Source organism: Artemia sp. Qi Xiang Cuo, chromosome 17, assembly GCF_049724085.1.
Source record: "Artemia sp. Qi Xiang Cuo chromosome 17, ASM4972408v1, whole genome shotgun sequence".
Taxonomy (NCBI): Eukaryota; Metazoa; Arthropoda; class Branchiopoda; order Anostraca; family Artemiidae; genus Artemia; species Artemia sp. Qi Xiang Cuo.
Genome location: NC_142810.1, coordinates 38,533,477 through 38,551,984, shown reverse-complemented (window position 1 = coordinate 38,551,984; position 18,508 = coordinate 38,533,477). Strand labels below are relative to the sequence as shown.

The window sequence follows — 18,508 nt, the reverse complement described above, 5'->3', positions numbered from 1 at the left end:
TTCTAATATACAGGGCAAGTCCTCCATGCTGATAATGAGTACGGTTCTTAACATGCATATTATAATTTAAAATATCCAATAGTCCAGAATTATTATTCATTAACCATGTTTCAGTAAGTGCAAGAATATGAAAATCAGATAGCATACACAGCTCCGACAAATAATCCAATGTACTATTTAACCCCTGACAATTCAAAAGAAAAATGCCAAGTTTATCCGGTGCCAGTCTAGTATGTAAATCAACTGGGCACTTATAATTAACCTTCGGAAAAATATCATCTACCCCCATATCAAAATCCCTGTAAAGTATCCCTAATCCTAAATCCGAAACACTCAATGGATTATTCTCAAGCCAATCCAAACGATCATTACGAACAATCATCATTTTTTATAAATATATATATATATATATATATATATATATATATATAAAAGAAAAGGAGGGTAGTTGCAACCAAACCTAACCAACTGAATAACTTACTATAACTCGGAGGGTCGGTGGTCCCGTTTCCAACATAATTGAAGCTCCAGTAAAAACACAATATAACCTAAAAATAATAAGAAACATATTAACAAAATAGTATAAATAAACAAACGAATACAAAAAAGGTGAAACAATTGTCACTAACACTAGCCTGTCACAATACAGGCTTACTGATTCCATTACTTAATTTAATAAAAATATAATTGAATAAAACAAAATGCTCTACCTGTGTCTACCAAATACTCATTATAAATTATAACACAAAATAAAAAAATTAGAAAAAAGAACAACTATACATTTTTTTTCCATAAATCAATATGCAAAAAAAAAACAAAAAAAAAAAAAAATATATTAAAAAAATATAATTGAGCAATAAATGATAAATAACAATCAATTGGTAACATAAATAAGGGATAGGCTCATCGTCACCAAATTTTGCCGCCCCACCCCCCCGGTCGATCTGTATATATGGTGGAACTGTATTGGAAACCCATGATGAAACTCCTCTATAATTTAATCTAGATTTCTTTACATACAACTTACTTCGAGCTTCACGAACTGATATTGGTGCATCATCGCTAACAGATATATTTCTATGGTTTCCAATAACTTTACCTTTTAATTTCTTTCCGTTCTTAATCACACTGACCTTCGCATCTCGAGAACCAACATCAACTTTAAAATACGGTTGCTCCTTACGGACATTACCAACAACTCGAAACCTCGGGACCATGGACAGTCCTAGACCCTCCAAACACAACTGGTCAAAAAACGTTTTGGCTTGGGTGGTATTTTCGCAGGGAGCATTCCAAACGATAATATTCGTCTCTGTATGTCGATATTCAGATGCCATAAGCCGACGAGACAGATCTGCACTCCCGGTTTCATACTTTTTCGTTACACTAGCGATAATTGACATTTGATTTCTTAAGTTTAGAACATCAGATTCAAGCTGTGTAACACGCGAACTCGGAGTATTAACTTCTGATTTTAGCTCAGACTGTGTATTTTCCACTGATACCATACGATTTTCTAACATTTTTATACTATCGTTTATAGAGTCTAGTTTTTTACCATTTTCAGTAAGTATTGTTAGCATCTTAGCAAAATCATCCGCCAGGGTCTTCAGTGAAGCGACATCGTTATTTCCTTCAGATGAAACGGTCGAATTCAACAAACTGTTCTCAGCAGACTGGGATCCTACTTGGACAGTTTTAGCAATCTTCCTTTTTCGCCCCATGGCAAGTGCAAATAAAATAAAATATGTAATCTCTCTTACCTATTTTGGAACCTATAATTTATCCACGTCGATGCGGACGTGCAGTTCGCTAAGCCACCGTTAATTTGGGCACGGCTAACAACCCTATCTCCTGTACCGATAATATCCAACAGCGTTTGAATACCGACGCTACTACAGGAATCACAACCAACTTTCAGAATACTCTGTAGCGTTTTCAAAATTCAACTAATCAAATATTTGCATTTCATTCCACTCCTCAGGGCAAGCGGTAAAGACACCTGATCTACTACTCAATCAGAGCTTGATTCATTGTCTTTGGCCTATTTTCTTTTTTTTTCATAATTAAATGATGTAATCCAAGGTGTAAAATCCCAAGCCAATTCAATGTTTCGCAATATCTTCACTGTCTAACAAATACACTTTTTACAAACCAATTAAATTCAAAGTTAAATCCAATTTGCGTCCTCACAGTTCAAAGGCTCATTCAGTACTGAATGAACTTTAAATCAGATATTCGGGTTGCAGGCCGTCTTAGTCATTGGGCTCTCCTGGTTGCAAACCATAAATAAGTGTTATAGATCCCGACGAGATGGTAGCAAAATTTCTTTTGGGTTCTGGCTTTGCGAGAAAACCTGGACAAACACTTTTTTCCTGGACCTTGCAAAAGCTACATCTATATTAAGGTCGTTATTTGCGCTAAAATAAATACTTGAAACATCCCACCTTTCTGTAGTGCATTGCCTGTGCTGATGCGAATGCTAATCCATGTGGGATAAATTCAGATAAACAAATGATTAGATGGTCAGGAAAATTTGATTTTGACTGATACAATATTTACTCTATTTGATTGAAGTTTATTTTAGTTATGATAAGCTATAGATATTGCACCCTTCGACATTTAAAATCATGTTTATGCTCATTAGCTGTGTCACAAACCATTTTTTTCGCCCCTGAGCGTAAATGCCAATTTGGAACTTCTTTAACTATGCTTTTCTTTAAACTCTTGTATTTCTTAGAATTCGGCTATTCAAGAAAACACTATTATGATAAAAAAAGCTGTTAAATATATTTTTCAGGTAGCTGCATGGGCTTCAACAGCGGCTCTTGTCCCTGTTACGCTGATTTTTATTGTTGTAGCTGTGAAATTTTATCAAGCTCTTATGAGACACAACTACTTTCTTAGAGAATCTACGGTGCAAGAATTAGAGTTGCTTAATGAACAGTGGTCAAATACGTCATTTTTGGGCCCCAAAAGGAAGCCATCTCTGCAGATAGTTTGAAGGTCCTATTCGTGTTTGACTTGTAATCTATTTATATTTGCTTCTTTCTTTTACTAGTTATCGCATTGATGGTGTCGTACCTTGTGTACGGGCTATTCAAGGGGTCTGTGCCCCCTGGAGCTAAAATATGTGGAAAACGAAACACTCAAAAAAACAACTAAAAAAGAGTTAGGTGTCAGTGAAATCAGGATGAAAGTGTTTGTGCCACGATTATTAACTGTATAATTATAGGCATCACCAGCACAACTAGAACAATAAAAAGTTCAACGAAAGGATAGGGAAATGAACAGGGGAAAACTAAAAAAAAATTATGTGGTAAAAATTTTCCCCTGTTATATATTTTTTGTTCTCTTCTTTGTGTTTTATTTTTAGGGTTTTCTTGTTTCTTGTGCTCTTTTAAGTTTTCTGCCCTTTTTTAACTCCGTAATTTCTGTGAGTAACGGAAAATGATGCTAGTTGTTTTTTTTCTTCTTCCAGAGATGAGATTGAGTTTTCTTAGTCCAGCTTTCCGTAGTCTTTGCCCTTAGTTTCTGTTTTTTGGCTATCAACAAGCTTCTTTCTCCTTCTGGCCTGAGAAGTAAGGAGTTTGATGAGACCTTTCCCTCATCTATCTTCTCGAGTTAACTCTCATTGGTGGAAAGACGTGTTAACTTGATTTATTATAAAAGTAATAAGCTAGCAACATTAAACCTGATATTTACACTTGGTTTACTTAATACTTTACGCTTGGTTTAATTTAATACTTAATTTAGGTTTTAGACTCAATTCTTGGCTAAGTATTGTGGTTTGAGTAAAAAAAAAAATGAAAATCAGGAGTTTGGGGCTCTATCAGAGTAGTTTGGTGACCAAAAATGCAGGCCCATTGTTTCGTGGAAATTGTTGAGAACTATTCAGCGTCACTAAAAGCTGTAACCAATGCCATCTATAAAATGAAAGAAAAGGTTAAGGAACAAATGAGCCTATCTGTTTCCAGTCCGACCAAGAATACTATTAAGATACTTTGGATTTTAAGGTCTATAAACCTGATTAACTTACTTTTGCACATTCGTAATTATGCTTTGTAAATAAAGATAAAATTAAAATTTCTTTTGTTATCGGACGCTTAATGATTTTATAGAAGTAAATTTGACTCAATAACAATAATAATAATAATAATTTATTGAAGCCCGCTATAGAAAACTATAAGCGGAGTAAAGGGGAAAACAAGAAAAGAAAACACAATGTACATATATATGTACAATCCAAGCTAAAATGAATTTCCTCCATACTGATACACCAGAAATGTTATAAATCTGTTTTCCCTGTAATTTTTCCCATGTTATATATTATTTGTTCATTCTATTCAATTTTCTTTAGAATCTCCTAAAATGTCCTACCCGAAGGGCTGTTGAAAATAGAATATTTCAAATAAAGTTGCCTGGATAGTTCATGCGCTCTTCCCAAACGGAACATATAACAACAATAATATCAGAGGATTCTTGGGGGGGGGGAGAGATAACAACACAAAAAAGTGTACTTTCATGTCACTATACTCTGCTGAAAGGGAAGGGGCTAAAAATGACTAAAAACACGTCCTGTGGTGACGTAGTGGGATTGATCTGAGCTTGGCAATACGAAGCCCAGAGTTCAAACTCAGGCGCAGCAACGCACTGCAGGGCTCGGAATTTGGTTCCGACGATGAGATAATGTGAAAAGGTCTCCATACTAATCTAAACAAGATGAAGAAGAAGAAAAGGCTAAGAACATAAGCAGCTTATTTTCAGGTTCAAGAAGCAATTAGACTGGATTGTAACACAGCATTAAACTAGATTTGAACACTTTTTCTTTGGGTGATTATTCTAAATGTTTTTTTGTTAATATTTTCCTTTTGATACTTGCACACTCTTTTCTTCTCTTTCTTCTCTTTTCTTCTTTTTCTTCTATAATACTCTTTTATACGTATTAATTGTTTCCCTGGTCATATTTTTCTATAGATGTTTTGTATATTTTTATATTTCATGTGCCTTTGTTGGAATAATTGTGTTGGACAAAAGAAAAAAGAGATAGCTTCTTATCTACTACTCAAACGAATCGCGTTGTTCCATTGAACCTACATGCCTTAGGGCGTAAAAGGGAGTGGAAATGGGTATTTGCTTCTTTTGAAAGTTGTAAATTTCTATTGTAAGGACTGAACAAAGAGAAATATAAAGATATGGATGGAAGATTTGAAACATTTAATAAAAGAAACGGCGCTGTGATTTTTTCAAGGAATATTAACATAGTCAAATTTTCAATCTTCTTTTTAGTTCAGCTAATCTGATTTCACTACTCAGTGCTTGAAAATCGGAACACTATAAATATATTTACCAGTGGAGGATTGGTGCACCAAAATAAAACCAACAATGAATCTACTTTTAGAATTTTATCTGTTGTTGGTTTTTGTAGATTTGGTTAAAGCGGCCTCTGAACAGTTCATTTTTTATGACTACATCTTTTTTGCAAAGCTGGCGAGGCTGCTCAGACCCTCACAGTTCCGCACAAGGGTCTGACGCAACTATATTTCTCTTGTTGGGGAAAGCAAGGGCCCAAAACTAATCTGAGCGGTGAAGTTTAATGTAAATAACTATTTGAGCTTGTCATTTTAGCAACATTCCATGTGTTTTTATTATATTGTCTGTTTCTTTAGTCTTCCATTTTGCCTTCTATTTCGAGTGTTTTTGCTGTAATTTTTCCGTGTTTGATGTTCTTTTCCTAGTAAATTTCTAAATTTCATCTCGATAGTTTCGAAGAAGGATAACTGTGTGACTTTAGTAGTTGTTGAACACTTAATTGTCGAGTAATTGTTAACTAAGTAATTGTCGAGGATTAAATAATCCACGAGAAAGCAACTTCACATAGAAAACAACTTCAATCATCAACTCTAGAGTTTTACAAGGAGATATCTTTAGTTTGCTCCAAGCTGCAATTTAAGGTAATGAGATTCAATACTAGAGAGTAAAATGATCCAAATAAGTTAATATTTATAAGAAAATGATGACATGGGGGGCTTATTCAGAGAAATATTTGTGGATAATTTTAGAAATAATATTTTATGAGAAGGCACCGAACGCTGTTCTATAAACAAAGTGACTCGAGACACGTTGGACTTGATCTTCGAGTAAGTCTTGTATGGGTATCCTAAAACGACAGCTTAAATCTGCCAGAAATGGCATCAGGATCCAGAGTGCCTGAACCCCTAGAATGCATTTTTTTACATAGATCGCAAGAAGATAAGAAAATGGTAAGGCCCAGATTATCGTGTGATGCGATCATAAATTCTTCATGTTTCGTAAGAGGTAACAAACCAGACGAGAATGGAGAAGGAATGTTCTCTGGGGTGTCACCCTAATTACAGTTCGCAACTGATTTGAAACATGTTTTTATTGGGGGGGGGGGATACTTTCAAATGTCTAATTTGGTTTTGTGTTAGCCCTTCAGTGAATAATAAAATACCAAAAGATTGAAAGAAAGGCGAGAAAGCTGATCAGATCGAGGATAGATAAGTCAGTACAAAAACCTGTAAATGAAACGATGACTCTCGGGAAGATAAATATAATCTCGCTGTGGGTAATTCATATGACTGTGAACTAATCCTATAGGTTGGAAATTATGATTTAAATGAAATTAAGTAATCTACATAAGCAAGACTTTGGTTACTCAAGCTTATCTGATCTTTAAAAGTTTTGCTTCCTTAAATAATAATAATAATAATAAAAACGGAGAAGTATTAGTGCTGATACATCCTTGTATTTCTCGGCTGTACAAAAATAACAAAACAGCGCATTAAAGCCTAAAAACAAATTGATAAAATTACGGGTATACTGTCTTGGCTGGTGTGCGTGTAATTCAGCTCAACCCTTTGTTTAACTTAACCCCCGTGCAATTCAACCCCCATTGAACTCAACTATATTTAACTTGACTCTCATTCAACTCAACCCTCGTTCAATTCAACCCTCCTTTAACTCAGCCCACATGCACCCGAACCTCTATTCAATTCAACCCCTGTTTAACTCAACACTAATTCAAATTGGCCCATGAATAAATTTGAACTAGTGCTGATTAGAAACTGAAAATTTGCCTCTCCCTTTGCTAGCAGTTTCTAACTTACATTGCAATCCCCTAAACTCAAGATCAGATCTGAATTTACAAGATTCTAGGTTTAAGTGAAATCGAGTTTTTTAAGTTTTTTGGGGTTTGTCCAAGTTTTTATTAATGTGCTATCTGAGAAATAAACATGCCATTCGGTTTGTCGCCCAACACACTTTCCAAATATAGTAATGGCCACCGCGTAATTGCGTCCCAGCTCTCTAACGACTGAATTTAGCCCAAGCTATTTACAAAACGTTCTTGATTCTTTTTTTCTTTTTAATTGGTAATGGACAATAAACATTTTAAGCAGGATTTTTAGGCTCGGGGGTTTCAGGTGGTATAGCAGATTCAGTAAGAGTAGTTGACTCGTATCACTAAGTTGAATCAAATGAATATTTTTTCATGTTAAGAACTATACCTCTTAACATTTCATATTAAGACCTATAAGTACTCATTTCAAAATATAATCCAAGAGGTGCATAGTAATACTCATGGATAACAAAGAGACAATCTTGAATGCAAACACATTTCTATCAATGACAAAAACCCGCACAGAGGTGCAACGAGGAAGACATAATAGACAAATATTATTGATAATGTCAATGATTATGATTAACTAAAATCAAAATTTGTTGAAGTAATTGAATAAAATTATTCATTAATATTACTAATATTATAGAAAATTATTAATTTCCATCTGGTAATAAGAATTGAAGATGAGATATATAATCTCTTAAACTTTTAAAGATGTTAACTGTAAAAAAAAAAAAAAAAAAAAAAAAAAAAAAAAAAAAAAAATGGTTGAATCCCGATTAGTTAAGAAGATCTGGTAGACTTACCTTAAAGAATTACCGTATCTCATCAATTGCACTCTTTTTTAGTGGGTGTGGCCAAACTATTTGGAATTTTTTGAGTGGTCTTGCCATTAACTTGTTGAGCTTGGTTAGGAAATCCGAATAAATGAGAGATAACTAAAAGCTGACACCTACTTTCCCAGAAATCATAGAAAAAACATTTAACTTCTCCTGTTTTGAGCCAGAGATAGAAATATTCAAATATAATGAAACTTAAATCATTAGAAAGTATGAATTTTATCTTTTATTTATTGAAAAGGAGCAGACTTTTCTAAGAAGTCCCTAAAGATAGTTTAGCATACCTGCTTGGAAAATGTTAAAGATCAACTCAAAGAGGACATCTTTTGAGTAATTTGACAGCTTTGGGAGTTCCCTGTGTTGCTGGGAAAATTCGCCAATGTGCTCTTTGTCTTTGAGACACTCAGGCGACACTCAAACTCGCAAAATGATTTATAAGGTATCGAATAGTCTTAAGGAAACATTCTTGCAATTCATTTTTCTTCATTTTCTTATTGACTACTTTGTTTTTAAGGAATGAATCTAACTAAAGAGGAGCTAGGTACAGTCAAGGCTGTATCCAGGGGGTGGGGGGGGGATACAGGGTTTGACCTATTACCCCTGAAACTTTTGTCCGACTCGTAAAAACGTAACAAAAATGCATATACACAAATTTTGATGCGCCCCCCCCCCAAGAAAAAAAAATCATGGATGCGCTCTTGGATGCACTAGCAGATTCTGACCTTTCGAAATAGATGCTGACCAGACTGGACAGGCGAAAAATGATTCCTTAATAAAATGTCTTAAGTTTTAAATAAAACGCACGGCGCGAGAACTAGACTAAACTACTTCGGAATGATTGGTAAAAAAAACAGGGCTTTAGTCTCTGTGGTTCTTCATATCTTACGCAAACCAAATTTGTTTTCTGTCTTTTTCTGTTGTTATCCAAATTGCAAAAGAAGTAGGCTTTAATTGTCGAAGTAACCCATGGTTTATTATGTGCCCTAATTGTAACTTGCTTTTCAGGGAAGAATCGTTCGTACTCTCGAATCGTTTGTTCATAGAGAATTTCGGTCGTGCTGTTTGCGTCTTTGTTTTGGAAAGACGGAACCAGCATACTGGTATTGTACCTGTATGCAGCAAAAAATACGCCTTTCTGAGGATGAAACCCCAAATTTGACCTGCAAAGGCCTAGGGCGACATGGGGATTAGCAGATGGGTCGTTGGATTGAGAATTTAAGTGTCCCTTTGCCCTTTGGACCAGGAATAGATAGTATTTTTAAACTTTTCCATTCTCAAACAATAAAAATAAATCCGGGCATCCATTGACTGCGAGCTACACAGGCTTTTTAAAGCCAACATTTATTTAGATATTAAAATTCGGCCTAAGAAGATGTCTTCAACATCAAGGCATATGAAGAGTTCAAGGGGAGTGGGAGGAAATTGAAAATTGCAAGAAAAATACGCCAGCAAGACTTGAGGTGTCAGTGTTTTGTCGTGGTTAATGTTTTTACTAATAGCACAACACTTTATTAGACTGATAAGAGTAATGACATTATGGTGGGGTATATGTTACCTTGAATGCCAGAAATCTTGTTAATGTCCACATTCACCGTTGAATGTCCGAAATTCCTTTTTTTCTACTTGTATTCAATTAGATTTGCGAGTCAACTTTTTTAGTTCTATGCAAGCTATGATGGGAAAAGTTAAAGTTAGGTTTGGTTATGTTAGTTTAGGTTAAGTTAAATTTGGTTTTAAATATCAGAAATGGGTTATAAACCTAAGCTAACCTAACAAAGCCTAATCTAATTTAACCAGTCATAATGAAACCTTGCATTAAACTGAAAAAGTTGACTGGCAACGCTGACTAAATCGAAGGAGAAAAAAAGGTATTTCGGACATTCACTGGTGAATGTCGATATTCACCAATTTCGGACATTCACGGTAACATATACAAAGCTAGTAAAATAAAGAAACTTAAACGAATTAGTATAACTCTCATAGATATTCCGACTGAACTTATAAAAGCATTTCCTGACAAATTGACTAAGCCACTAACACAAATTTTTAATTGCATTTCAACTTCTTCAGTTTACCCACATATATGGAAAATGGGGTATCTTACTCCAATCCCCCAAAAAAGATACTGAACTTAATTCCGATGGTGTGAGGCCAATCACTTTGACCTCCTTGTTCAGCAAAATATACGAAAGTTTTGTAGCAAATTGGCTAAAAGCTGAAGTTGAACCCTTCCTTGATCCTCATCAGTATGGCAACAGAAAGAATACATCTACATCCCATTATCTAGTCAGTCTTTTACATTTTGTTTTTAAGCATGTTGATGAACCTGGTAAATGGCTAAACTTAGTAACAATTTATTTTAAAAAGAGTTTCGATTTGATTGATCATAACATTTTAATTTCTAAGCTTTTAATGGATTTTAGAGTGAATCCTGCTGTTGTGAGATTGATTCCGGGTTTTTTAATAAATAGGTTCCAAACCTTTAAATATAAGAAGTCTTTCTCTGAACCCGAGCCAGTTTTTGTGGTGTACCTCAAAGTACCATTCTGGGTCCTGTTCTTTATCTAGTCATGATCAATGATATTGCTAAAGAGCGTGAAGACCGCTGGAAATATCTTGACGGCCTTACACTTGGAGAAATTTGTGAAGCAAATGAATGTAGCAAAGCTCAAATTTTTAATTGATAATGCGAAGACTAAAGCTTCCAGTTCAAATATGAAAGTAAATGACAGTAAATTTTCAATTTTAGCTATTTCATTTTTAAATTCTTCTGAACAAAATTTTCTACCAACTATCTCTGATTCTCTTAAAGTAAGGAAGATTAAACTCTTGGGAGTTATTATTACCAGTGATTTAAAATGGGAAGCAAACACATATAGTCTAGTAAAAAACGGTAATGCCGGGCTGCAGATGCTCAAGCTTATGTCGAAACACGGTGCCCCTCCAGATCACCTCCTCCGAATATTTATATCTTTTATTTGCCCAATTCTGGAAAATTCAGCTCCTGTATGGCATTTTGAACTGACGACTGAGCAAAGCGCCAGGATCAAAAGAGCTCCAATGATAGTATCAAAGCAGGCAGAAATGTCGTATGAAGAGCTGCTGACAAAGTTTAAAATGCAAACTCTAAAAAAAAAAGAAGAGAGAAATTCTGCATGAGTTTCAGAAGAAAATCTCTGATCCGCTCAATCCACAAAACCTTTTCCGCCCTCAATCCACAACAAAACGATTCCCACGCAGGGTTGCAGTGCCTGTTGAGAAACTTCAGCCGGTACGCTGTGCCCATCAGCGGTCAGTGAAAAGTTTTATGCCTAGTTTCGTAAATATGTACAACGAAAGTCAGGAAGATTGATTAGTGTTTTTTTTTCAATTTTTAATGTGACTAAGCTTGTATAATGTTACTAATGTTTTTTAATGTGACTATACCAAAGAAATTTAGCAGTGCCATGAAGATTTCGGTGAAAATAAAAGTTTCTCTTATCTCTGTGTTTAGCGTAGAAGATACAACTCACTTGCACACACACACATATGAGACAAGATAAAATTTGTTCATAATAACTAAACATACAATGAATAAGTGGTACTAATCTCCCAAACGCGCCTATGTCTCGAAAGGTGGGGGTGCTCAATGTAACCACTAAATCTATAAGAATGAAAAAAAAAATTGTCAAATAAAACGTAACTCCCCCAGAAAATGAATAGATGAAAAACATTCAACACCTTAAATAAACTAAACAGATTAAACAGGCTCCAATGAATCCAACATGAAAACAAGAATGTTCTTGAGTTTATTTGAATTTTACAGCTTTTGTTGTTTCGCCATGCGTTGCGCAATGCCGTTTTTTAGCATCAGATTTGATGTATACTTATTTGTAAAACATTGTTTGAAATTGATGCTGAAGTGTCTTTTATCAAAAGTATCATGATAGCTTTGGTAAGTTTTTTTTATGATTCTAATTCTAATTTATGTCCGTCCAAAGTATTTATAGAGCAACGCAATTTATGTTACGTAAATAATACTACGTTACCTTTGATCTTATTTAAATCTCACACTAATATATGCTTCATACAATAAATATATTAATTATTTAACTGTTAGAGGGGGAGAGCCGAGATACTGAACGATGGATCTAGCACCGCGATAGGGTAAAGATAATGTGAGGGTGCAATATAGAAATGCACTACTATGATTCCATGTGAGGGATGTTGGTAATAGGACGTGTCTTGAGCATCACAGGGTTGCTGATAAACCAAATTCATTTTTAATCATGGTTAGAACAGTAGTGTCAATTCACGACAGTTTAGGGGGAGGGTAAAAAGTGTATTTTTCAATATAAAGGCAGAGGGGTAATTTTTTCAGGTTTTGCTATGAAAATACTGAAAAAAGGCATTTTCAATAAAAATAACCCAATAAAAAGGTATTTTTGGAAATCTCGGGGGGGGGCACATCAAGTAAGGGGAAGGGACAGACCCCTCCCCAATTGACACAACTGGATTAAAATAGTTTTTTATTTACTCTCTTTGATATCAACAATATTTCGAACACGGATTTCTAAAACGATTGTAGTTCTGGCGACAGTTGAAAATAGGTTCTATCTGAACCAAACAGTACAGTAACACAATTTTTTCTTTATTACATGCAGAAAGTTTTTTATCTATTATAGTTTGGAAGTCCCTTCCACTTTAACTGTATAACAACCCTGGGACTGGACCTGGTATCAGAGTTGGCAACGATACAAATAAATAAATATATATATATATATATATATATATATATATATATATATATATATATATATATATATATATATATATATATATATATATATATATATATATATATATATATATATATATATATATATATATATATATATATATATATATATATATATATATATATATATATATATATATATATATATATATATATATATATATATATATATATATATATATATATATATATATATATATATGATGGCTCTGACGAAAAAAGTAATACATTGAAGCCTCATTGCTCTATTGCCCTGTCTATGATTCTTATGTAAAAAGTATGGTTTTTAATGTTTGAAAAACTACGTTAGTGGACTCTGTAATTGAATTTTGGGTTTTTCGCCGTGGGTATGGGAGCTTAGCCTCTTAAAGTGCTTCACAGTTCACTCCCGCGACTGACTCCCCAAATGTCCATATTAAGGTCCTATTATTTATTACTGAAGATTGGATTCAACTTTAATAAGATCGATTAATATAAATCAAGGGAACTCCAGATATTACTGGTACTTTACTGAGCCTCTCACGGCTGTGAAGAAATTTAATATTTAAACACCTGCAGCAGATGGCTTCTATTTCTATTTTTCCTCCAAGAAAAAGACATTAAATTTCGCTATTGAAACTTTTTTTTTATTCAAAAACTAGAGAGCATCAAGTGACTACACTAGAGGAATTTAGGATTCAATTTGATTTTGAGAAAATCGTTTATCTTCATTTTTTTTTATTGTTTTCAGTGTTTTTTTTTCGTCTCTGAGATGCTAATTGTTTAGTGAGAAAATTAATAATATCATATTTGTATGATTTCAAAAAGATTGCATCTCCTGTTAAAGTAATTTGACAAGGCTTGTCGGGAATTGCTTTGCTGGGCAGTTGTTTACATGGCAACTGATCGTTGGGTCAGATGAAGCTACAGTTTCCTCATAAGGAAGAACGTTTAAAAACTACTCTGAAATGCCACGGGCAAAATACATGTTCATGATCGTTCAATTAAATCTGTTTCTACCCTACCGCATGTACTAAAGCACGGGTGATAATATTTTTATCCATAGTTATCCAAACCTTGATCTAAACTATTTCAGCTACCACATGGCTCGCTAAACATTTGCCATCTATTCTAGATTACGTGCCGCGCAAAATGTTTTTTACGGGTTTTGAACCAAAAATACGCCAATTTCGGAGCTTTAGGAAATGCTTTTATTTCAGACTTGCGAAACGTAAACCTGAAGCCCATGGTGACTGAAACGTCCACATTCTTTTTATTAGTTCTAATTTTACAGGAAGAGGTTTGAAACCCGTTTACTTTGCTTATCGTTTATACGAGTTTGTTAAGCAAACAAAAACCTGAAATGTTAGGGCGCTAAACAGCGTCATTAAGATTCCAGCCTGTTAATCTTTTAAACCAAAATGAAATCTACAAAATTCTATCCCTCTTTTCTCCCTGTAATAATGTATACCTTCCAGAAAGCAAGGCATGGGTACCATTTAAAAGGAGTTGGATCTTTGGGGATTTAACATTGGAATGTAGGAATTAAAAACTACAAGCGCCACTAACAGTGTACCGTCTAGCAACTTCATTAAAAAAAAGAGTATTTTGAAGAAAATTTGATGTGATGAAACTTGAAATTTTTCTGTAAGTGATAATTAATTAGCCTCTCTTGTTTTTAAGAATTATCTCAAGTCGAAATCCAGTCTGCACAAAGTAGCCCAAGGTTAGCTTTGGGGAATCGTGGCTGGCAAAGTAGGTTTGTTGACTTTAAGCCTGTAGGCGTACTGGGGACACGGTTTTACTTTCTTTACCCTTCTCAGCATTTTAAAACCCCTGAAAAGACAAATATACAGTAGTTTTAGGTAAAATGTCATGCGCTATGCAACGCTGGTCATTTTTCCTTCAGGCGCTAGCGCCAGTTTCTTTCTCCTACTTTCAATCGGTTCGTGTTTGAGCAATTAGACTTACTCTAACATGTTATAGGTTGCAGAAGCTACACTTTTCCGCAATTCAAATCTCTACTGCACAATTTACGACTTATAGCATGCAAAATGTTGAAAATGGAAAATTATTTTCTTACTATCTAAAACACAGAAATAATGGATTTTCAAACCCGATTTGTCTGGCAGAATCAACGTACTGGTCGAATCGACGAAAAAAGAAATCTTGTTTAAACCCACATATTTTACGTTCTTATTCAAAAAAATTAAATAACTTGTCTCTTTTTATTTCAAAATATTAAAAAGAAATAAAAAAAAGGGTGAAACCAACATTTCCATTTTTTTAGCCACCATGACAGAAAATAATCCAGCTCAATATTGCTGCTGTTATTTGCAATATTTGGGCATAAGAAAAATGGCATTGGATAAAAATTACTGTAATATGGCTTTAAATTAAGTATGAGATCAGAAGACTCGAGTGAATCATCAAGAATCTTGTTTTTATGATAGGGAAATGTCCCTGACGTGTGACACACTTAGACTTTTTCTGAAATAAATTGAAGCATTGTGTCATATTACGGATATGATTGAAAAAAGGACAAATCTCGCTATCGTTTGAATAATAGCGTAGAAAGTGAGGTTGATAGTTGGCTTGGTGTGGAATCAGGAGTTCAGCAGGGTTGTGTCCTATCAGCGCCTACGTAGATTATTTTCTAAGTTTGAGATCAGATGGACTATATCCTATGGAGCACGACAAAGGCAGATTGAAAATTCATGGGGGGGGGGGGGGTTTAATAATAACTTATTTAAAAAAAAAACTCACACAAACAGATCAATCAGTAGCACACCAGAAGCGTTGCTTGCGAGTGTGCTACTAACAAGAAAATAATAAAAACAAAACATATATAATACAATGAGTCGGAACCATGTACCAAGAAATAAAACATGAGTAAAACTAAATTATGTTATAATCCCGAAGCAACAATAGCCCTAAAAAATCAATAATATCAAAAAGACACAACTTAATAAACAATATTTTTTCAAAATATCAATATAAGTTTTATTGTAATTACAGTTCAATCTGTGTCAAAGGTATACTTACCGAGTAGCTACACGCGTAACTCAGGTTTAAATTACTGAATGTTTAGTTCCTTAACACTAAGGCTAAGCTTATTCCAAAGCCTAGGCCCTCTGTATACAACTGACAAATTAGTCCTACTTGAAACTAGGCTAGGAACCTCAATATATCCCCTTGTCCCAGTACCATGATAATGAACATTAGATCTCTCGCGAAATACTCCTGCAAAGCAGTCTGGAAGGCACCTATTGGGTGAAGTATTGAAAGGAAAGTACAAAGCCATACAGACGAAAGGTACAAAATATAGGGATGATCAGAGAAAAAACAATAGCCGTAAAATATACGAAGGAGAGACTTTACTTTACGAAGAATCTCTAAACTATGTGAAAATATTTTATTAATAGCTTTCACATAGTACTTATATGATAAATGTCCATCAATGTTAATCCCAATTTACTTCACGGACTTCGACCGCTTAACGAATCCCTTCGGTGAAGCTATTTCTGTAATCGAAGAATAATAATTTGAAAACTGCAAAAAGATAGAAAAACTCGACTTACCGATATTTAGATCAAGCTGGTTTATCTTTAATCATAAACACGTTTTAGCCAATGGTGCATTCTTTGAACTAAGTAGAGGTGACCCTAAAGCTCCCACGCCAACCACGTGGTTTATGGTTTTTGTCAGTGAGAATTTGAAAAACAGGAATTTTGTCCCATTTATGGATGGTTTTATGGATTTTGTCAGTGAGAATGAAAAAACAGGAACTTTGTCACATTTATGTCTGTTTTCATGGATGGTTATGTGTGTTGGTCGATTTATTTGATGTTTTATGGATTTTGTCAGTGAGAATGAAAAAACAGGAACTTTGTCACATTTATGTCTGTTTTCATGGATGGTTATGTGTGTTGGTCAATTTATTTGATGTTTTTATGGTCTTTGTCAGTGAGAATGGAAAAACAGGAACTTTCTCACTTTCATGGACTATAGATTCATTAAGGAGAACACTGTGTTAATGGGGTGAATGTTATTGTTGTTGTTTTGGTCACGCGATAGAGTCATTAGAGAGAACACGTGGTTAATGGGGCCAATGATGTTGTTGTTGTTTTGGGCACGCGATAGAGTCATAAGGGGGAACACGTGGTTAATGGGGTCAATGTTATTGTTGTTGTTTTGGGCACGCGATAGAGTCATTAGAGAGAACACGTGGTTAATGGGGTCAATGTTGTTGTTGTTGTTTTGGGCACGCAATAGAGTCATAAGGGGGAACACGTGGTTAATGGGGTCAATGTTATTGTTGTTGTTTTGGATACGTGATAGAGTCATTAGAGAGAACACCTGGTTAATGGGGTCAATGTTGTTGTCGTTCGAGGCAAAGTTAATGAAACTTCCTTCTTGTTGTTGTTCGATGCAGATGTTATGAGTTTCCGGGAAACATTATTTGTTATTGTTGTTCAAGCCAAATGTTATGAGTTTCCGGGAAATAGTATTTGGTGTTGTTGTTCAAGCCAAATGTTATCAGTTTCCAGGGTAATAGTTAGATCCCCCTTCTCGACCAATCAGAGAGCTTGCTTACATATTAGCGGCGGAGGGAGTATAAGGAGAGGATTTTTGCTATAGTTTTATCAATCTGTGAATAGAATTCACTAAGTTTTTAGTTAGCAGTGTAATAACATGAGTGAACAAGTAGAGTTAGAAATATCCTTTTATTGCAACTGTTCTATTTGTAAGGGGCATTTTCATGATTTTGAGTATTCACACGAACCTACTGAATGTTTAGACTGCATAGAGGCAGAGACAGATGAAAAGAATCTGGAGGAAACGAGAATAAAAATTATATGTGACATGGAGAGAAATTTATATCGATTGCAAGTAAGCTCAGATAAAAGAAGGATTGATATGTTAGAAAAGGAGGACCAAAAAAAGAGACTAGTAAAAGAGGACTTTCTCTATAGTGTAAAAGACAGCAGTGAAAACCCAAAGAAAAATGTACATGGTGCAAGATATAACTCGGATTATTATGATGATTACTCTTTAAGAGAAGAGAAAAAGCCGCCCTTTAAGAGACAACATAAGAGGTCATTCTACGAAAAGGATTTTAAAAAACAGAAACCATGATGGAAGAGTTCCCATATATGATTTACCGTTAAATCTAATTATTAATATGTATAATGAGTTTTATATTATAATCGTACAATAAATTTGTTTGTACTATTTTAATTTTCATATACTAGATATATATAGAGTGAGGAAACCAGCAGAGACTTCTGTACATGAATTGTTCAGTTTGATTAAATCACCCCATAGAGTATTATCAGTCCATAACCAAGTCTTCTATCAAAGATAACAAAAAATAATTCATTCTTTCTAATCTTTATTCTCTTGAAATATCGATATTTATAACAGTTTTTAAATAAACTACATCTGGTTCGATTATCAGAATATCTATGTCTTCATCCTCCACTACCACTCTGTCTACCAGAGGGGGTGGTATACATTGAATTTCAACCTCAGGTTCATCAATTATTGATATAACAATCAATGGGGTGGGCTTGTATTCAAATGAATCACCGCGTACTCCTATTGTAGGCAAACTAGGAGCCAACTGCTCGTCATCCTCTATGCAAAGACGACCTGAAGGCCCCCGCCGTACCAGATATTCTGACGTATATGAAAGACCATCTTCAGTATAATGTACTTCTAGCACATCATCAGTACCTTCGAAGGATGTACTAATACAAAGAAGGA

At 34.5% G+C, this 18,508-nt stretch overlaps 2 protein-coding genes across 6 annotated transcripts in view; both read left to right on the top strand.

The window, feature by feature from the left end:
* Positions 1–5,774, top strand: part of LOC148942178 (calcium release-activated calcium channel protein 1-like) — a 44,421-nt gene extending 38,647 nt beyond the window's left edge. For 3 of the 5 annotated variants that reach the window (XM_089103333.1, XM_089103336.1, XM_089103332.1), the window contains one exon: positions 2,801–5,774. In XM_089103333.1, the coding sequence (XP_088959459.1) occupies positions 2,801–3,004 (204 nt within the window). In that variant the 3' untranslated portion in view covers positions 3,005–5,774. The remainder of the gene's footprint in view (positions 1–2,800) is intronic. The other 2 variants (XM_089103334.1, XM_089103335.1) reach the window with 1 other exon arrangement.
* A 6,040-nt stretch (positions 5,775–11,814) lies between these two features.
* The window catches only part of LOC148942177 (uncharacterized), a 57,284-nt gene continuing 50,590 nt past the window's right edge, over positions 11,815–18,508 (top strand). Inside the window, exon 1 of the mRNA XM_089103435.1 lies at positions 11,815–11,917. Within this exon, the coding sequence (XP_088959561.1) occupies positions 11,906–11,917 (12 nt within the window). The 5' untranslated portion in view covers positions 11,815–11,905. The remainder of the gene's footprint in view (positions 11,918–18,508) is intronic.